Below are 22,016 nucleotides of genomic sequence, written 5' to 3' on the forward strand. Positions count from 1 at the left end.
AGTCACCATACCACAGGGGTCACTCCGAACGTAGCAATCTGAATACAGAGGTCAGTCCGAACGCATTCACCAGAATACAGGGGTCAGTCCGAACGCAGTCTCCAGAATACAGGGGGCAGTCCGAAGGCAGTCACCAGACCACAGGGTTCAGTCCGACTGCTGACACCAGACCACAGAGGTCAGTCCGAACACAGTCACCAGACCACAGGGGTCAGTCCGAAGGCTGTCAACAGACCACCGGGGTCAGTGCGAACACAGTCACCAACCACAGGAGCCAGTCCGTACACAGTCACCAGACCACAGGGGTCATTCCGAACGCAGTCACCAGACCACAGGGGTCAGTCCGAACGCAGCAATCAGAATACAGGGGTCAGTCCGAACGCATTCACCAGAATACAGGGGTCAGTCCGAAAGTAGTCACTAGACCAAAGGGGTCAGTCCGAACTCAGTCACCAGACCACAGGGGTCAGTCCGAACGAAGTCACCAGAATACAGGCGTCAGTCCAAACACAGTCACCAGACAACAGGGGTCAGTGTGAACGCAGCCACCAGAGCATAGGGGTCAGTCCGACCGCAGTCACCAGACCACAGGTGTCAGTCCGAACGCAGTGACCAGAATACATGGGTTATTCCGAACCCAGTCACCAGACCAGAGGGGTCAGTCCGAAGGCAGTCTCCAGACCACAGGGGTCAGTCTGAACGCAGTCACTAGACCACAGGGATCATTCCGAACGCAGTCACCAGATCACAGGGCTCAGTCCGAACGCAGTCACCAACTACAGGGGCCAGACCGAAGGCAGTCACCAGAGTGCAGGGGTCAGTCCGACTGCTGTCACCAGACCACAGAGGTCAGTCCGAACACAGTCACCAGACCACAGGGGTCAGTCCGAACGCAGTCACCAGACCACAGGGGTCAGTCCGAACGTAGTCACCAATTACAGGGGCCAGTCCGAAGGCAGTCACCAGAATGCAGGGGTCACTCCGACTGCGGTTACCAGACCACAGAGGTCAGTCCGAACGCAGTCACCAGACTACAGGGGTCAGTCCGAACGCAGTCACCAGAATACATGGGTCATTCCAAACGCAGTCACCAGACCACAGGGGTCAGTCCGAACACAGTCACTAGACCACAGGGGTCAGTCCGAACGCAGTCACCAGACCACAGGGGTCAGTCCGAACGCAGAAATCAGAATACAGGGATCAGTCCGACCATATTCACCAGAATGCAGGGGTCAGTCCGAACGTAGTCACCAGAATACAGGGGTCAGTCCGAACACAGTCACCAGACCACAGGGGTCAGTCCGAACGCAGTCACCAGACCACAGGGGTCAGTCCGAACGCAGTCACCAGAATACAGGGGTCAGTCCGAACGCAGTCACCAGAATACAGGGGTCAGTCCGAACGCAGTCACCAGACCACAGGGGTCAGTCCGAACGCAGTCACCAGAATACAGGGGTCAGTCCGAACGCAGTCACCAGAATACAGGGGCCAGTCCGAACACAGTCACCAGACCACAGGGGTCAGTCCGAACGCAGTCACCAGAATGCAGGGGTCAGTCCGACTGCAGTCACCAGACCACAGGGGTCAGTCCGAACGTAGTCACCAATTACAGGGGCCAGTCCAAAGGCAGTCACCAGAATGCAGGGGTCAGTCCGACTGCTGTTACCAGACCACAGAGGTCAGTCCGAACACAGTCACCAGACCACAGGGGTCAGTCCGAACGCAGTCACCAGAATACAGGGGTCAGTCCGAACGCAGTCACCAGACCACAGGGGTCAGTCCGAACACAGTCACCAGACCACAGGGGTCAGTCCGAACGCAGTCACCAGACCACAGGGGTCAGTCCGAACGCAGTCACCAGACCACAGGGGTCAGTCCGAAGGCAGTCTCCAGACCACAGGGGTCAGTGCGAACAGTCACCAACCACAGGGGCCAGTCCGTACACAGTCAACAGAATACAGGTGTCAGTCCGAATACAGTAACCAGTCAACAGGGGTCAGTCCGACTGCAGTCACCAGACCACAGGGGTCAGTCCGAACGCAGCCATCAGAATACAGGGGTCAGTCCGAACGCATTCACCAGAATACAGGGGTCACTCCGAACGTAGTCACCAGCCCACAGAGGCCAGTCCGAACACAGTCACCAGACCATAGGGGTCAGTCCGAACGCAGTGAGTAGAATACATGGGTCATTCCGAACGCAGTCACCAGACCACAGGGGTCAGTCCGAACGCAGTCACCAGAATACAGGGCTCAGACCGAACGCAGTCACCAGACCACAGGGGTCAGTCCGAACGCAGTCACCAACTACAGGTTCCAGTCCGAATGCAGTCACCAGACCACAGGGGTCAGTCCGAACGCAGTCACCAGACCACAGGGGTCAGTCCGAACGCAGCAATCCGAATACAGGGGTCAGTCCGAACGCATTCACCAGAATACAGGGGTCAGTCCGAAAGCAGTCACCAGACCACAGGGGTCAGTCCGAACGCAGTCACCAGACCACAGGGGTCAGTCCGAACGCAGTCACCAGAATACAGGCGTCAGTCCGAACACAGTCACCAGACCACAGGGGTCAGTCCGAACGCAGTGACCAGAATACATGGGTCATTCCGAACGCAGTCACCAGACCACAGGGGTCAGTCCGAACGCAGTCACTAGACCACAGGGGTCATTCCGAACGCAGTCACCAGAATACAGGGGTCAGTCCGAACGCAGTCACCAGACCACAGGGGTCAGTCCGAACGCAGTCACCAGACCACAGGGGTCAGTCCGAACGCAGTCACCAGAATACAGGACTCAGACCGAACGCAGTCACCAGAATGCAGGGGTCAGTCCGACTGCTGTTACCAGACCACAGAGGTCAGTCCGAACACAGTCACCAGACCACAGGGGTCAGTCTGAACGCAGTCACCAGAATACATGGGCCATTCCAAACCCAGTCACCAGACCACAGGGGTCAGTCCGAACACAGTCACCAGACCACAGGGGTCAGTCCGAACGTATTCACCAGACCACAGGGGTCAGTCCGAAGGCTGTCACCAGACCACCGGGGCAATGCGAACACAGTCACCAACCACAGGGGCCAGTCCATACACAGTCAACAGAATACAGGTGTCAGTCCGAATTCAGTAACCAGTCCACAGGGGTCAGTCCGACTGCACTCACCAGACCACAGGGGCCAATCCGAACGCAGCCATCAGAATACAGGGGTCAGTACGAACGCATTCACCAGAATACAGGTGTCACTCCGAATGCAGTCACCAGAATACAGGCGTCAGTCCGAACACAGTCACCAGACCACAGGGGTCAGTCCGAACGCAGTGACTAGAATACATGGTCATTCCGAACGCAGTCACCAGACCACAGGGGTCAGTCCGAACGCAGTCACTAGACCACAGAGATCATTCCAAACGCAGTCACCAGAATACAGGGCTCAGACCGAACGCAGTCACCAGAACACAGGGGTCAGTCCGAACGCTGTCACTAGTATACAGGCGTCAGTCCAAACGCAGTCACCAGACGACAGGGGTCAGTCCGACTGCACTCACCAGACCACAGGGGCCAGTCCGAACGCAGCCATCAGAATACAGGGGTCAGTCCGAACGCATTCACCAGAATACAGGTGTCACTCCGAATGCAGTCACCAAAATACAGGCGTCAGTCCGAACACAGTCACCAGACCACAGGGGTCATTCCGAACGCAGTCACCAGACCACAGGGATCATTCCGAACGCAGTCACCAGAATACAGGGCTCAGTCCGAATGCAGTCACCAGACCACAGGGGTCAGTCCGAACGCAGTCACCAACTACAGGGGCCAGACCGAAGGCAGTCACCGGAATGCAGGGGTCAGTCCGACTGCTATCACCAGACCACAGAGGTCAGTCCGAACACAGTCACCAGACCACAGGGGTCAATCCGAACGCAGTCACCAGACCACAGGGGTCAGTCCGAACGCAGCCATCAGAATACACGGGTCAGTCCAAACGCAGTCACCAGACCACAGGGGTCAGTCCGAACACAGTCACCATACCACAGGGGTCACTCCGAACGTAGCAATCTGAATACAGAGGTCAGTCCGAACGCATTCACCAGAATACAGGGGTCAGTCCGAACGCAGTCACCAGACCACAGGGTTCAGTCCGAACGCAGTCACCAACTACAGGGGCCAGACCGAAGGCAGTCACCAGAATGCAGGGGTCAGTCCGACTGCTGACACCAGACCACAGAGGTCAGTCCGAACACAGTCACCAACCACAGGAGCCAGTCCGTACACAGTCACCAGACCACAGGGGTCATTCCGAACGCAGTCACCAGACCACAGGGATCATTCCGAACGCAGTCACCAGAATACAGGGCTCAGACCGAACGCAGTCACCAGAACACAGGGGTCATTCCGAACGCAGTCACCAACTACAGGGTCCAGTCCGAATGCAGTCACCAGACCACAGGGGTCAGTCCGAACGCAGCAATCAGAATACAGGGGTCAGTCCGAACGCATTCACCAGAATACAGGGGTCAGTCCGAAAGTAGTCACTAGACCAAAGGGGTCAGTCCGAACTCAGTCACCAGACCACAGGGGTCAGTCCGAACGAAGTCACCAGAATACAGGCGTCAGTCCAAACACAGTCACCAGACAACAGGGGTCAGTGTGAACGCAGCCACCAGAGCATAGGGGTCAGTCCGACCGCAGTCACCAGACCACAGGTGTCAGTCCGAACGCAGTGACCAGAATACATGGGTTATTCCGAACCCAGTCACCAGACCAGAGGGGTCAGTCCGAAGGCAGTCTCCAGACCACAGGGGTCAGTCTGAACGCAGTCACTAGACCACAGGGATCATTCCGAACGCAGTCACCAGATCACAGGGCTCAGTCCGAACGCAGTCACCAACTACAGGGGCCAGACCGAAGGCAGTCACCAGAGTGCAGGGGTCAGTCCGACTGCTGTCACCAGACCACAGAGGTCAGTCCGAACACAGTCACCAGACCACAGGGGTCAGTCTGAACGCAGTCACCAGAATACATGGGCCATTCCAAACGCAGTCACCAGACCACAGGGGTCAGTCCGAACACAGTCACCAGACCACAGGGGTCAGTCCAAACGCAGTCACCATACCACAGGGGTCACTCCGAACGCCGCAATCTGAATACAGAGGTCAGTCCGAACGCATTCACCAGAATACAGGGGTCAGTCCGAACGCAGTCACCAGAATACAGGGGCTGGTCCGAAGGCAGTCACCAGACCACAGGGGTCAGACCGAACGCAGTCACCAGCTACAGGGGCCAGACCAAAGGCATTCACCAGAATGCAGGGGTCAGTCCGACTGCTGTCACCAGACCACAGAGGTCAGTCCGAACACAGTCACCAGACCACAGGGGGCAGTCTGAACGCAGTCACCAGAATACATGGGTCATTCCAAACGCAGTCACCAGACCACAGGGGTCAGTCCGAACACAGTCACCAGACCACAGGGGTCAGTCCGAACGTATTCACCAGACCACAGGCGTCAGTCCGAAGGCTGTCACCAGACCACCGGGGTCAGTGCGAACACAGTCACCAACCACAGGGGCCAGTCCGTACACAGTCAACAGAATACAGGTGTCAGTCCGAATTCAGTAACCAGTCCACAGGGGTCAGTCCGACTGCAGTCACCAGACCACAGGGGCCAGTCCGAACGCAGCCATCAGAATACAGGGGTCAGTCCGAACGCATTCACCAGAATACAGGGGTCACTCCGAACGTAGTCCCCAGCCCACAGAGGCCAGTCCGAACACAGTCACCAGACCAAAGGGGTCAGTCCGAACGCAGTGACTGGAATACATGGGTCATTCCGAACGCAGTCACCAGACCACAGGGGTCAGTCCGAAAGCAGTCACCAGAATACACGGCTCAGACCGAACGCAGTCACCAGACCACAGGGGTCAGTCCGAACGCAGTCACCAACTACAGGTTCCAGTCCGAATGCAGTCACCAGACCACAGGGGTCAGTCCGTACGCAGTCACCAGACCACAGGGGTCAGTCCGAACGCAGCAATCCGAATACAGGGGTCAGTCCGAACGCATTCACCAGAATACAGGGGTCAGTCCGAAAGTAGTCACCAGACCACAGGGGTCAGTCCGAACTCAGTCACCAGACCACAGGGGTCAGTCCGAACGCATTCACCAGAATACAGGGGCCAGTCCGAACGGAGTCACCAGACCACAGAGGCCGGTCCGAACACAGTCACCAGACCACAGGGGTCAGTCCGAACGCAGTGACCAGAATACATGGGTCATTCCAAACGCAGTCACCAGACCATAGGGGTCAGTCCGAAGGCAGTCACTAGACCACAGGAATCATTCCGAACGCAGTCACCAGAATACAGGGATCAGTCCGAACGCAGTCACCAGACCACAGAGGTCAGTCCGAACTCAGTCACCAGACCACAGGGGTCAGTCCGAACACATTCACCAGACTACAGGTGTCAGTCCAAATGTAGTCACCAGAATACAGGGGTCAGTCCGAACGCAATCACCAGAATACAGGGGTCAGTCCAACTACTGTCACCAGACCACAGGGGTCAGTCCAACTGCTGTCACCAGACCACAGTGGTCAGTCCGAACGCAATCACCAGACCACAGGGGTCAGTCCGAATGCAGTCACCAACTACAGGGGCCAGACCGAAGGCAGTCACCGGAATGCAGGGGTCAGTACGACTGCTATCACCAGACCACAGAGGTTAGTCCGAACACAGTCACCAGACCACAGGGGTCAGTCCGAACGCAGCCATCAGAATACACGGGTCAGTCCAAACGCAGTCACCAGACCACAGGGGTCAGTCCGAACACAGTCACCATACCACAGGGGTCACTCCGAACGTAGCAATCTGAATACAGAGGTCAGTCCGAACGCATTCACCAGAATACAGGGGTCAGTCCGAACGCAGTCTCCAGAATACAGGGGTCAGTCCGAATGCAGTCACCAACTACAGGGGCCAGACCGAAGGCAGTCACCAGAATGCAGGGGTCAGTCCGACTGCTGTCACCAGACCACAGAGGTCAGTCTGAACACAGTCACCAGACCACGGGGTCAGTCCGAACGCAGTGACTAGAATACATGGGTCATTCCGAACGCAGTCACCAGACCACAGGGGTCATTCCGAACGCAGTCACTAGACCACAGGGATCATTCCGAACCCAGTCACCAGAATACAGGGCTCAGACCGAACGCAGTCACCAGACCACAGGGGTCAGTCCGAACGCAGTCACCAACTACAGGGTCCAGTCCGAATGCAGTCACCAGACCACAGGGGTCAGTCCGAACGCAGCAATCAGAATACAGGGGTCAGTCCGAATGCATTCACCAGAATACAGGGGTCAGTCCGAACGTAGTCACCAGACCACAGGGGTCAGTCCGAACGCAGTCACCAGACCACAGGGGTCAGTCCGAACGCAGTGACCAGAATACATGGGTCATTCCAAACGCAGTCACCAGACCACAGGGGTCAGTCCGAAGGCAGTCACTAGACCACAGGAATCATTCCGAACGCAGTCACCAGAATACAGGGATCAGTCCGAACGCAGTCACCAGACCACAGAGGTCAGTCCGAACTCAGTCACCAGACCACAGGGGTCAATCCGAACACATTCACCAGAATACAGGTGTCAGTCCAAATGTAGTCACCAGAATACAGGGGTCAGTCCGAACGCAATCACCAGAATACAGGGGTCAGTCCAACTACTGTCACCAGACCACAGGGGTCAGTCCAACTGCTGTCACCAGACCACAGTGGTCACTCCGAACGCCGCAATCTGAATACAGAGGTCAGTCCGAACGCATTCACCAGAATACAGGGGTCAGTCCGAACGCAGTCACCAACTACAGGGGCCAGACCGAAGGCAGTCACCTGAATGCCGGGGCCATTCCAAACGCAGTCACCAGACTACAGGGGTCAGTCCGAACACAGTCACCAGACCACAGGGGTTAGTCCGAACGCAGTCACCATACCACAGGGGTCAGTCCGAACGTATTCACCGGACCACAGGGGTCAGTCCGAAGGCTGTCAACAGACCACCGGGGTCAGTGCGAACACAGTCACCAACCACAGGGGCCAGTCCGAACGCAGCCATCAGAATACAGGGGTCAGTCCGAACGCATTCACCAGAATACAGGTGTCACTCCGAATGCAGTCACCAAAATACAGGCGTCAGTCCGAACACAGTCACCAGACCACAGGGGTCAGTCCGAACGCAGTGACTAGAATACATGGTCATTCCGAACGCAGTCACCAGACCACAGGGGTCATTCCGAACGCAGTCACCAGACCACAGGGATCATTCCGAACGCAGTCACCAGAATACAGGGCTCAGTCCGAATGCAGTCACCAGACCACAGGGGTCAGTCCGAAAGCAGTCACCAACTACAGGGGCCAGACCGAAGGCAGTCACCGGAATGCAGGGGTCAGTCCGACTGCTGTCACCAGACCACAGAGGTCAGTCCGAACACAGTCACCAGACCACAGGGGTCAGTCCGAACGCAGTCACCAGACCACAGGGGTCAGTCCGAACGCAGCCATCAGAATACACGGGTCAGTCCAAACGCAGTCACCAGACCACAGTGGTCAGTCCGAACACAGTCACCATACCACAGGGGTCACTCCGAACGTAGCAATCTGAATACAGAGGTCAGTCCGAACGCATTCACCAGAATACAGGGGTCAGTCCGAACGCAGTCTCCAGAATACAGGGGGCAGTCCGAAGGCAGTCACCAGACCACAGGGGTCAGTCCGAACGCAGTCACCAACTACAGGGGCCAGACCGAAGGCAGTCACCAGAATGCAGGGGTCAGTCCGACTGCTGTCACCAGACCACAGAGGTCAGTCCGAACACAGTCACCAGACCACAGGGGTCAGTCTGAACGCAGTCACCAGAATACATGGGCCATTCCAAACCCAGTCACCAGACCACAGGGGTCAGTCCGAACACAGTCACCAGACCACAGGTGTTAGTCCGAACGCAGTCACCATACCACAGGGGTCAGTCCGAACGTATTCACCAGACCACAGGGGCAGTCCGAATTCAGTAACCAGTCCACAGGGGTCAGTCCGACTGCACTCTCCAGACCACAGGGGCCAGTCCGAACGCAGCCATCAGAATACAGGGGTCAGTACGAACGCATTCACCAGAATACAGGTGTCACTCCGAATGCAGTCACCAAAATACAGGCGTCAGTCCGAACACAGTCACCAGACCACAGGGGTCAGTCCGAACGCAGTGACTAGAATACATCGGTCATTCCGAACGCAGTCACTAGACCACAGGGATCATTCCGAACCCAGTCACCAGAATACAGGGCTCAGACCGAACGCAGTCACCAGAACACAGGGGTCAGTCCGAACGCAGTCACCAACTACAGGGTCCAGTCCGAATGCAGTCACCAGACCACAGGGGTCAGTCCGAACGCAGCAATCAGAATACAGGGGTCAGTCCGAAAGTAGTCACTAGACCAAAGGGGTCAGTCCGAACTCAGTCACCAGACCACAGGGGTCAGTCCGAACGCAGTCACCAGAATACAGGCGTCAGTCCAAACGCAGTCACCAGACAACAGGGGTCAGTGTGAACGCAGCCACCAGAGCATAGGGGTCAGTCCGACCGCAGTCACCAGACCACAGGTGACAGTCCGAACGCAGTGACCAGAATACATGGGTCATTCCGAACCCAGTCACCAGACCAGAGGGGTCAGTCCGAAGGCAGTCTCCAGACCACAGGGGTCAGTCTGAACGCAATCACTAGACCACAGGGATCAGTCCGAACGCAGTCACCAGATCACAGGGCTCAGTCCGAACGCAGTCACCAACTACAGGGGCCAGACCGAAGGCAGTCACCAGAGTGCAGGGGTCAGTCAGACTGCTGTCACCAGACCACAGAGGTCAGTCCGAACACAGTCACCAGACCACAGGGGTCAGTCTGAACGCAGTCACCAGAATACATGGGCCATTCCAAACGCAGTCACCAGACCACAGGGGTCAGTCCGAACGCAGTCACCAGACCACAGGGATCATTCCGAACGCAGTCACCAGAATACAGGGCTCAGACCGAACGCAGTCACCAGAACACAGGGGTCAGTCCGAACGCAGTCACCAACTACAGGGTCCAGTCCGAATGCAGTCACCAGACCACAGGGGTCAGTCCGAACGCAGCAATCAGAATACAGGGTTCAGTCCGAAAGTAGTCACTAGACCAAAGGGGTCAGTCCGAACTCATTCACCAGACCACAGGGGTCAGTCCGAACGCAGTCACCAGAATACAGGCGTCAGTCCAAACGCAGTCACCAGACAACAGGGGTCAGTGTGAACGCAGCCACCAGAGCATAGGGGTCAGTCCGACCGCAGTCACCAGACCACAGGTGACAGTCCGAACGCAGTGACCAGAATACATGGGTCATTCCGAACCCAGTCACCAGACCAGAGGGGTCAGTCCGAAGGCAGTCTCCAGACCACAGGGGTCAGTCTGAACGCAATCACTAGACCACAGGGATCAGTCCGAACGCAGTCACCAACTACAGGGGCCAGACCGAAGGCAGTCACCAGAGTGCAGGGGTCAGTCCGACTGCTGTTACCAGACCACAAAGGTCAGTCCGAACACAGTCACCAGAGCACAGTGGTCAGTCTGAACGCAGTCACCAGAATACATGGGCCATTCCAAACGCAGTCACCAGACCACAGGGGTCAGTCCGAACACAGTCACCAGACCACAGGGGTCAGTCTGAACGCAGTCACCAGAATACATGGGCCATTCCAAACGCAGTCACCAGACCACAGGGGTCAGTCCGAACACAGTCACCAGACCACAGGGGTCAGTCCGAATGCAGTCACCATACCACAGGGGTCACTCCGAACGCCGCAATCTGAATACAGAGGTCAGTCCGAACGCATTCACCAGAATACAGGGGTCAGTCCGAACGCAGTCACCAGAATACAGGGGCTAGTCTGAAGGCAGTCACCAGACCACAGGGGTGACACCGAACGCAGTCACCAGCTAGAGGGGCCAGACCGAAGGCATTCACCAGAATGCAGGGGTCAGTCCGACTGCTGTCACCAGACCACAGAGATCAGTCCGAACACAGTCACCAGACCACAGGGGGCAGTCTGAATGCAGTCACCAGAATACATGGGTCATTCCAAACGCAGTCACCAGACCACAGGGGTCAGTCCGAACACAGTCACCAGACCACAGGGGTCAGTCCGAACGCAGTCACCATACCACAGGGGTCAGTCCGAACGTATTCACCAGACCACAGGGGTCAGTCCGAAGGCTGTCACCAGACCACCGGGGTCAGTGCGAACACAGTCACCAGACCACAGGGGCCAGTCCGAACGCAGCCAACAGAATACAGGGGTCAGTCCGAACGCATTCACCAGAATACAGGGGTCACACCGAACGTAGTCCCCAGCCCACAGAGGCCAGTCCGAACACAGTCACCAGACCACAGGGGTCAGTCCGAACGCAGTGACTGGAATACATGGGTCATTCCGAACGCAGTCACCAGACCACAGGGGTCTGTCCGAAAGCAGTCACCAGAATACAGGGCTCAGACCGAACGCAGTCACCAGACCACAGGGGTCAGTCCGAACGCAGTCACCAACTACAGGTTCCAGTCCGAATGCAGTCACCAGACCACAGGGGTCAGTCCGAACGCAGTCACCAACTACAGGTTCCAGTCCGAATGCAGTCACCAGACCACAGGGGTCAGTCCGAACGCATTCACCAGAATACAGGGGTCAGTCCGAAAGTAGTCACTAGACCACAGGGGTCAGTCCGAACTCAGTCACCAGACCACAGGGGTCAGTCCGAACGCATTCACCAGAATACAGGGGTCAGTCCGAACGGAGTCACCAGACCACAGGGGTCAGTCCGAACGCATTCACCAGAATACATGGGTCATTCCAAACACAGTCACCAGACCATAGGGGTCAGTCCGAAGGCAGTCACTAGACCACAGGAATCATTCCGAACGCAGTCACCAGAATACAGGGCTCAGTCCGAACGCAGTCACCAGACCACAGAGGTCAGTCCGAACTCAGTCACCAGACCACAGGGGTCAATCCGAATACATTCACCAGAATACAGGTGTCATTCCGAATGTAGTCACCAGAATACAGGGGTCAGTCCAACTACTGTCACCAGACCACAGGGGTCAGTCCGAACGCAGTCACCATACCACAGGGGTCACTCCGAACGCCGCAATCTGAATACAGAGGTCAGTCCGAACGCATTCACCAGAATACAGGGGTCAGTCCGAACGCAGTCACCAGAATACAGGGGCTAGTCCGAAGGCAGTCACCAGAACACAGGGGTCAGTCCGAACGCAGTCACCAACTACAGGGGCCAGACCGAAGGCAGTCACCAGAATGCAGTGGTCAGTCCGACTGCTGTCACCAGACCACAGAGATCAGTCCAAACACAGTCACCAGACCACAGGGGTCAGTCTGAACGCAGTCACCAGAATACATGGGTCATTCCAAACGCAGTCACCAGACCACAGGGGTCAGTCCGAACGCAGTCACCATACCACAGGGGTCAGTCCGAACGTATTCACCAGACCACAGGGGTCAGTCCGACTGCAGTCACCAGACCACAGGGGCCAGTCCGAACGCAGCCATCAGAATACAGGGGTCAGTCCGAACGCATTCACCAGAATACAGGGGTCACTCCGAACGTAGTCCCCAGCCCACAGAGGCCAGTCCGAACGCAGTGACTAGAATACATGGGTCATTCCGAACGCAGTGACGAGAATACATGGGTCATTCCGAACGCAGTCACCAGACCACAGGGGTCAGTCCGAAAGCAGTCACCAGACCACAGGGGTCAGTCCGAACGCAGCAATCCGAATACAGGGGTCAGTCCGAACGCATTCACCAGAATACAGGGGTCAGTCCAAAAGTAGTCACCAGACCACAGGGGTCAGTCCGAACGCATTCACCAGAATACAGGGGTCAGTCCGAACGGAGTCACCAGACCACAGAGGCCGGTCCGAACACAGTCACCAGACCACAGGGGTCAGTCCGAACGCAGTGACCAGAATACATGGGTCATTCCAAACGCAGTCACCAGACCACAGGGGTCAGTCCGAAGGCAGTCACTAGACCACAGGAATCATTCCGAACGCAGTCACCAGAATACAGGGCTCAGTCCGAACGCAGTCACCAGACCACAGAGGTCAGTCCGAACTCAGTCACCAGACCACAGGGGTCAATCCGAACACATTCACCAGAATACAGGGGTCAGTCCAACTACTGTCACCAGACCACAGGGGTCAGTCCAACTACTGTCACCAGACCACAGGGGACAGTCCGAACGCAGCCACCAGACCACAGGGGTCAGTCCGAAGGCAGTCTGCAGACCACAGGGGTCAGTCTGAACGCAGTCACTAGACCACAGGGATCATTCCGAACGCAGTTACCAGAATACAGGGCTAAGTCCGAATGCAGTCAACAGACCACAGGGGTCAGTCCAAACGCAGTCACCAACTACAGGGGCCAGACCGAAGGCAGTCACCAGAATGCAGGGGTCAGTCCGACTGCTGTCAGCAGACCACAGAGGTCAGTCCGAACACAGTCACGAGACCACAGGGGTCAGTCCGAACGCAGCCATCAGAATACAGGGGTCAGTCCGAACGCATTCACCAGAATACAGGGGTCAGTCCGAACGCAGTCACCAAAATACAGGGGCCAGTCCGAAGGCAGTCACCAGACCTCAGGGGCCAGTCCGTACACAGTCAACAGAATACAGGTGTCAGTCCGAATGCAGTAACCAGTCCACAGGGGTCAGTCCGAACGCACCCAGCAGACCACAGCGGTCAGTCCGATCAACGTCACCAGAAAACAGTGGTCAGTCCGAACGCAGTCACCAGACCCGAGGGGTCAGTCCGAACGCAGTCACCAGACCAGAGGGCTCAGTCCGAACGCAGTCACCAGACCACAGGGGCCAGTCCCAACGCAGTCACCAGACCACAGGACTCAGTCCGAACGCAGTCACAAGAATACAGAGGTCAGTCCGAAGGCAGTCACCAGAATACAGGGATCAGTCCGACTGCAGTCACCAGACCACAGGGGTCAGTTCGAACGCAGTCACCAGAATACATGGGTCATTCCGAACGCAGTCACCAGACCACAGGGGTCAGTCCGATCGCATTCACAAGAATACAGGGGTCAGTCCGAACATGGTCACCAGATTACAGGGGCCAGTCCGAATGCAGTCACCAGACCACAAGGGTCAGTCCGAACGTATTCACCAGACCACAGGGGTCAGTCAGAAGGCTGTCACCAGACCACCGGGGTCAGTGCGAACACAGTCACCAACCACAGGGGCCAGTCCGCACACAGTCAACAGAATACAGGTGTCAGTCCGAATTCAGTAACCAGTCCACAGGGGTCAGTCCGACTGCAGTCACCAGACCACAGAGGTCAGTCCGAAGGCAGTCACCAGCCCACAGAGGCCAGTCTGAACACAGTCACCAGACCACAGGGGTGAGTCCGAACGCAGTGACTAGAATACATGGGTCATTCCGAACGCAGTCACCTGACCACAGGGCTCAGTCCGAACGCAGTCACCAGACCACAGGGGTCAGTCCGAACGCAGTCACCAACTGCAGGGTCCAGTCCGAATGCAGTCACCAGACCACAGGGGTCAGTCCGAACGCAGTGACCAGACCACAGGGGTCAGTCCAAACGCAGTCACTACTACAGGGGCCAGTCCGAAGGCAGTCACCAGAATGCAGGGGTCAGTCCGACTGCTGTCACCAGACCACAGAGGTCAGTCCAAACTCAGTCACCAGACCACAGGGGTCAATCCGAACACATTCACCAGAATACAGGGGTCAGTCCGACTACTGTCACCAGACCACAGGGGTCAGTCCGAACGCAGTCACCAGACCACAGGGGTCAGTCCGAACGCAGTCACCAGAATACAGGGGCCAGTCCGAACGCAGTTACCAGACCACAGGGGTCAGTCCGAACGCAGTCACCAGACCACAGGGGTCAGTCCGACTGCTGTCACCAGACCACAGGGGTCAGTCCGAACGCAGTCACCAGACCACAGGGGTCAGTCCGAACGCAGTCACCAGACCACAGGGGTCAGTCCGAACGCAGTCACCAGACCACAGGGGTCAATCCGAACACATTCACCAGAATACAGGGGTCAGTCCGACTACTGTCACCAGACCACAGGGGTCAGTCCGAACGTAGTCACTGGAATACATGGGTCATTCCGAACGCATCACCCGAACACAGGGGCCAGTCCGAACAAAGCCACCAGAATACAGCAGTCAGTACGAACGTAGTCACCAGACCACAGGGGTCAGTGTGAACGCAGCCACCAGACCACAGGGGTCAGTCCAAAGGCAGTCTCCAGACCACAGGGGTCAGTCCGAACGCAGTCACCAACTACAGGGGCCAGACCGAAGGCAGTCACCAGAATGCAGGGGTCAGTCCGACTGCTGTTACCAGACCACAGAGGTCAGTCCGAACGCAGTCACCAGAACACAGGGGTCAGTCCGAACGCAGTCACCAGACCACAGGGGTCAGTCCGAACGCAGCCATCAGAATACAGGGGTCAGTCCGAACGCAGTCACCAGACCACAGGGGTCACTCCGAACGCAGCAATCTGAATACAGGGGTCAGTCCGAACGCATTCACCAGAATACAGGGGTCAGTCCGAACGCAGTCACCAGACCACATGGGCCAGTCCGAAGGCAGTCACCAGACCTCAGGGGTCAGTCCGTACACAGTCAACAGAATACAGGTGTCAGTCCGAATGCAGTAACCAGTCCACAGGGGTCAGTCCGAACGCACCCAGCAGACCACAGCGGTCAGTCCGATCACCGTCACCAGAATACAGCGGTCAGTCCGAACGCAGTCACCAGACCCGAGGGGTCAGTCCGAACGCAGTCACCAGACCAGAGGGCTCAGTCCGAACGCAGTCACAAGAATACAGAGGTCAGTCCGAAGGCAGTCACCAGAATACAGGGATCAGTCCGAACGCATTCACCAGACCACAGGGGTCACTCCGACTGCAGTCACCAGACCACAGGGGTCAGTCCGAAAGCAGTCAGCGGACCACAGGGGCCAGTCCGAACGCAGTCACCAGACCACAGGGGTCAGTCCGAACGCAGCAATCAGAATACAGGGGTCAGTCCGAACGCATTCACCAGAATACAGGGGCCAGTCCGAATGCAGTCACCAGACCACAGAGTCCAGTCCGAACACAGTCACCAGACCACAGTGGTCAGTCTGAACGCAGTGACCAGAATACATGGGTCATTCCAAACGCAGTCACCAGACCACAAGGGTCAGTCCGAACGTATTCACCAGACCACAGGGGTCAGTCCGACTGCAGTCACCAGACCACAGGGGTCAGTCCGAAGGCAGTCACCAGACCACAGGGGCCAGTCCGAACGCAGCCATCAGATTACAGGGGTCAGTCCGAACGCATTCACCAGAATGCAGGGGTCAGTCCGACTGCTGTCACCAGACCACAGAAGTCAGTCCGAACTCAGTCACCAGACCACAGGGGTCAGTCCGTACACAGTCAACAGAATACAGGTGTCAGTCCGAATGCAGTAACCAGTCCACAGGGGTCAGTCCGAACGCACCCACCAGACCACAGGGGTCAGTCCGAACACGGTCACCAGAATACAGGGGCCAGTCCGAAGGCAGTCACCAGACCACAGGGGTCAGTCCGAACGCAGTCACCAACTACAGGGGCCAGACCGAAGGCAGTCACCTAAATGCAGGGGTCAGTCCGACTGCTGTCACCAGACCACAGGGGTCAGTCCGAACACAGTCACCAGACCACAGGGGTCAGTCCGAACACAGTCACCAGACCACAGGGGCCAGTCCGAACGCAGCCATCAGAATACAGGGGTCAGTCCGAACGCATTCACCAGTATACAGGGGTCACTCCGAACGCAGTTACCAGCCCACAGAGGCCAGTCTGAACACAGTCACCAGACCACAGGGGTCAGTCCGAACACAGTCACTAGACCACAGGGATCATTCCGAACGCAGTCACCAGAATACAGGGCTCAGTCCGAACGCAGTCACCAGACCACAGGGGTCAGTCCGAACGCAGTCACCAACTACAGGGGCCAGTCCGAATGCAGTCACCAGACCACAGGGGTCAGTCCGAACGCAGACACCAGAATACAGAGGTCAGTCCGAATGCAGTCACCAGACCACTGGGGTCAGTCCGAAGGCATTCACTAGACCACAGGGGTCAGTACAAACGCAGTCACTAGACCACAGGAATCATTCCGAACACAGTCACCAGAATACAGGGATCAGTCCGAACGCAGTCACCAGACCACAGGGGTCAGTCCGAACGCAGTCACCAGACCACAGGGGTGAGTCTGACTGCTGTCACCAGACCACAGGGGTCAGTCCGAACACAGTCACCAGACCACCGGGGTCAGTGCGACCGCAGTCACCAACCACAGGGGCCAGTCCGAAGGCAGTTACCAGAATACATGGGACAGTCCGACTGCTGTCAACAGACCACAGAGGTCAGTCCGAACGCAGTCACCAGACCACAGGGGTCAGTCCGAACGCAGCAATCAGAATACAGGGGTCAGTCCGAACGCAGTCACCAGATTACAGGGGCCAGTCTGAACGCAGTCACCAGAATACAGGGGCCAGTCCGAATGCAGTCACCAGACCATAGGGGTCAGTCTGAACGCAGTCACCATACCACAGGGGTCAGTCCGAACGTATTCACCAGACCACAGGGGTCAGTCCGAAGGCTGTCACCAGACCACCGGGGTCGGTGCGAACACAGTCACCAACCACAGGGGCCAGTCCGTACACAGTCAACAGAATACAGGTGTCAGTCCGAATTCAGTAACCAGTCCACAGGGGTCAGTTCGACTGCAGTCACCAGACCACAGGGGTCAGTCCAAAGGCAGTCACCAGACCACAGGGGCCAGTCCGAACGCAGCCATCAGAATACAGGGGTCAGTCTGAACGCATTCACCAGAATACAGGGGTCACTCCGAACGCAGTTACCAGCCCACAGAGGCCAGTCCGAACACAGTCACCAGACCACAGGGGCCAGTCCGTACACAGTCAACAGAATACAGGTGTCAGTCCGAATGCAGTAACCAGTCCACAGGGGTCAGTCCGAACGCACCCACCAGACCACAGGGGTCAGTCCGAGCACAGTCACCAGAATACCGGGGCCAGTCCGAAGGCAGTCACCAGACCACAGGGGTCAGTCCGAACGCAGTCACCAACTACAGGGGCCAGACCGAAGGCAGTCACCTAAATGCAGGGGTCAGTCCGACTGCAGTCACCAGACCACAGGGGTCAGTCCGAACGCAGTCACCAGACCACAGGGGTCAGTCCGAACGCAGTCACCAGACCACAGGGGTCAGTCCGAACGCAGTCACCAGACCACAGGGGTCAGTCCGAACGCAGTCACCAGACCACAGGGGTCAGTCCGAACGCAGTCACCAGACCACAGGGGTCAGTCCGAACGCAGTCACCAGAATACAGGGGTCAGTCCGAACGCAGTCACCAGAATACAGGGGCCAGTCCGAACGCAGTCACCAGCCAATGGGGTCAGTCTGAACGCAGTCACCAACTACAGGGGCCAGTCCGAAAGCAGTCACCAGACCACAGAGGCCGGTCCGAACACAGTCACCAGACCACAGGGGTCAGTCCGAACGCAGTCACCCGAACACAGGGGCCAGTTCGAACGAAGCCACCAGAATACAGCAGTCAGTACAAACGCAGTCACTGCAGACCACAGGGGTCAGTCCGAACGCAGTCACCAGACCACAGGGATCAGTCCGAACGCAGTCACCAGACCACAGGGGTCAGTCCGAACGCAGTCACCAGACCACAGGGGTCAGTCCGAACGCAGTCACCAGACCACAGGGATCAGTCCGAACGCAGTCACCAGAATACAGGGCTCAGTCCGAACGCAGTCACCAGAATACAGGGGTCAGTCCGAACACAGTCACCAGACCACAGGGGTCAGTCCGAACGCAGTGACCAGAATGCAGGTGTCAGTCCGAACTCTGTCACCAGACCACAGGGGTCAGTCCGAAGGCAGTCACCAGAATACAGGGGTCAGTCCGAAGTCAGTCACCAGACCACTGGGGTCAGTCTGAAGGCAGTCACCAGAAGACAGGGGTCAGTCCGAAGGCAGTCACCAGAATACAGGGGTCAGTCTGAACGCAGTCACCAGAATACAGGGGTCAGTCCGAAGGCAGTCACCAGAAGACAGGGGTCAGTCCGAAGGCAGTCACCAGAAGACAGGGGTCAGTCCGAAGGCAGTCACCAGAATACAGGGGTCAGTCCGAAGGCAGTCACCAGAATACAGGGGTCAGTCTGAACGCAGTCACCAGAATACAGGGGTCAGTCTGAACGCAGTCACCAGACCACAGGGGTCAGTCTGAACGCAGTCACCATTGATATTTGGCCTGAATGGAGGGTTCCAGCTTTAGTCGCACAGCGGCACTGTCCACGCCCACTCTCTAGACCAGCCTTTCTCAACCTCTTTTCCCTGGAGGAATCATTGGAATAATTTTCAGTTTTTCGGGAACCCCTGTGTAAAAGTTATTATATGTACAGCTCACAGTACGTTAGTGTGATTAGTAAACTGTAGATATAATAATCCAAAAATAATTGTCAAAGCTGTTTTGAGTAAAGAATGAATTTTTATCAACCTTTCTTGAAAAAAACAAGTCCAATCGCAAGTTAAGTTTAGCTTACCTTTCATGAAATTAATCTTTTTCTTTCCCATTCATAAATGTTTTAAACTCATCGGGCAAACTGAATAAATTTCTGTTAAATAACTAGCTTACACCAAAATGGGATTTAAATTTTCTAAAGGTAAGCTCGGTAGATTTAAATTTCTACCACACCAGCGGAGTTTGTTCACTCTCATAAGTGAGTCAGCGGCATATAAGGGGAAGTTGGAGGAGGGAACTCGGGAGGGAGAGGCTGACGTCACAGTCTGAACTGGGTGAGTTAGTTCAATGCTTGGAAAGCACACTTCATGCTCCTCATCACGCTACCGTCCCCCCCTCTGTGCAATACAGCGCTCACCAATTATCAGCCTACCATCCCCCTCCGTGTAATACAGCGCTCACCAATTATCAGTGGCTTCCCCATTTACTGGTCCTACTGCGCCCTGTCACACTGGGCTGGGAGACCCCTGATGAGGTTGCTAACAGGGCTGCTTGGTCTCACATTGCGCAAAGTTGAAAAACGAGGTTTATTTTTTAATCACGATCTCTCGCGGAAGCCCTAGGGTTCTGTGGAGCTCCGGATGAGAAACCCTGCTCTAAACTGTCCCCATCCACACACAGCACACAGACTCCCACCCTTCCATGACAGATCTTGCCCCTCCATTAACATACACTGTGCATCTACAGAAGCTGCCCCTCCATGAAAGACTCGCCCCTCAGTGAACAGATTCCGTCCTTCCCTGAGCAGACCCCATCCTTCCCTGGACACAGCCTTCGCCTCCCTGACCATAGGCTCCGTTCCTCTCTGGTCTCTGTGGTTGATATGTTTCGTGGGAGGTGGAGGGGTTCTTTTGTCGGATGAATGTGCAGAATGTGATACAATCAGACTTTCTCGTTCCTTGTTTTGCAGCATTTTGTTTGTGCAAAGTGTGAGAAGCCTTTTCTGGGGCACCATCACTTCGAGCGAAAAGGACTGGCCTACTGTGAGAAACATTACAACCAGGTGCTCCCATTAAGTGTGGACATATCACTCGTTTGCTGATGTTTTGTAAGATTGTCATGGAATATTCTGCAAAAGGCACTGGCCACAGCACAGGTTCAAAGTTCAAAGTACATTTATTATCAAAGTCTGTATACTTTATACAACCTTGAGATACGTCTCCTAACAGGCAGCCACAGAACAAAGAAACCCAAAAGAACGTATGGAAAAAAAAGACAGTCAAACACCCAATGTGCAGAGAGAGACAAGAAAAACAAATCATGCAAACAATAAACACAAGTAAATAGCACTTTGAACTGATGTCCACCCACAGACCCTTAGTTTCTTAATTCTGATCTCCAGTGCTGCTCGGTCTCCCTCTGACTTTGTGGGGTTCCCCTGAGATTTCCGGTTTCCTTCCACATCCCAAAGGTGTGTGTCTTGGTGAGGTAATTGGTTACTGTAAGTAACCCCAAGTGTGTAGATGAGTGCTGGAATGGGTAGTTAATCGTCAGCCCGCTCTCTTACAACTCTGTAACTTTCTGTAATCTTGTCCAAGACTTGGAACTCAGCTAACAATCTGGTGAACCCTTCTTCGGCTAATATATCCTTTCTAAACTCTGATTACACAGTATTCCAGATGTGGTTTAAGCATGGCTTTGTCTAACTGTAGCATAGCTTCCTTTCTTTTGTATTCTTTGTATTTCTACATTTTAGGGAATTTGAATTCATTGTCCCTGTATTTCGTTGGCATCCACTATTTTTTGCTTTTCACTATTTAAATCAAATCTAATAGTTTTGATCCAAAATGGGTGAAGTCACACATACAGTAGATTTGTGGCTAAACATGAAAGATAATCCAACAGCTGTGCAGGCCATATCAAAAGAAAAAGAGAATCCAGAACAATCAGGGGTCAAAAGAGTAGCTTCCTTGCAACCTAAAGTTATTCTTTTTTCCCTCTTTCCTAGTTCTGATGAAGGATCTCTGATCCGAAACATTAACTCTGTTTTACTTTCCACAGATGTTGCCTGACGTGACGAGCCTTTCCCACTTTTTCTGTTTTTATTTCAGAATTGCAACATCTGCAAGTTTTAAAAAAAATTTCATTCCAAATTAGCCAATCAGGAAACCAAAAGAGTATACAGAGCAGCCAATCAGAGATCAGAAAAGAACTCAGAATTACAAATCAAGGACCAAAATGGATGTGTGCAAAAAAATTAGCAGGCAGAAAACATGAATGTATTGGTAAAGGGTACTTTGTGTTAATATTTAATAAAACAGGATTTTTGCCAAGGTCATGGTAAATG

The 22,016-nt window shown here is 55.4% G+C and overlaps 1 protein-coding gene across 2 annotated transcripts in view; it reads left to right on the plus strand.

The window, feature by feature from the left end:
* LOC134345475 (LIM and senescent cell antigen-like-containing domain protein 1) overlaps positions 1 to 22,016 on the plus strand; it is a 291,120-nt gene that overhangs the window by 207,164 nt on the left and 61,940 nt on the right. For both annotated transcript variants that reach the window (XM_063046183.1, XM_063046182.1), the window contains exon 7: positions 20,640 to 20,732. In XM_063046183.1, the coding sequence (XP_062902253.1) occupies positions 20,640 to 20,732 (93 nt within the window). The remainder of the gene's footprint in view (positions 1 to 20,639; positions 20,733 to 22,016) is intronic.

This window comes from Mobula hypostoma, chromosome 4, assembly GCF_963921235.1.
Source record: "Mobula hypostoma chromosome 4, sMobHyp1.1, whole genome shotgun sequence".
Taxonomy (NCBI): domain Eukaryota; kingdom Metazoa; phylum Chordata; class Chondrichthyes; order Myliobatiformes; family Myliobatidae; genus Mobula; species Mobula hypostoma.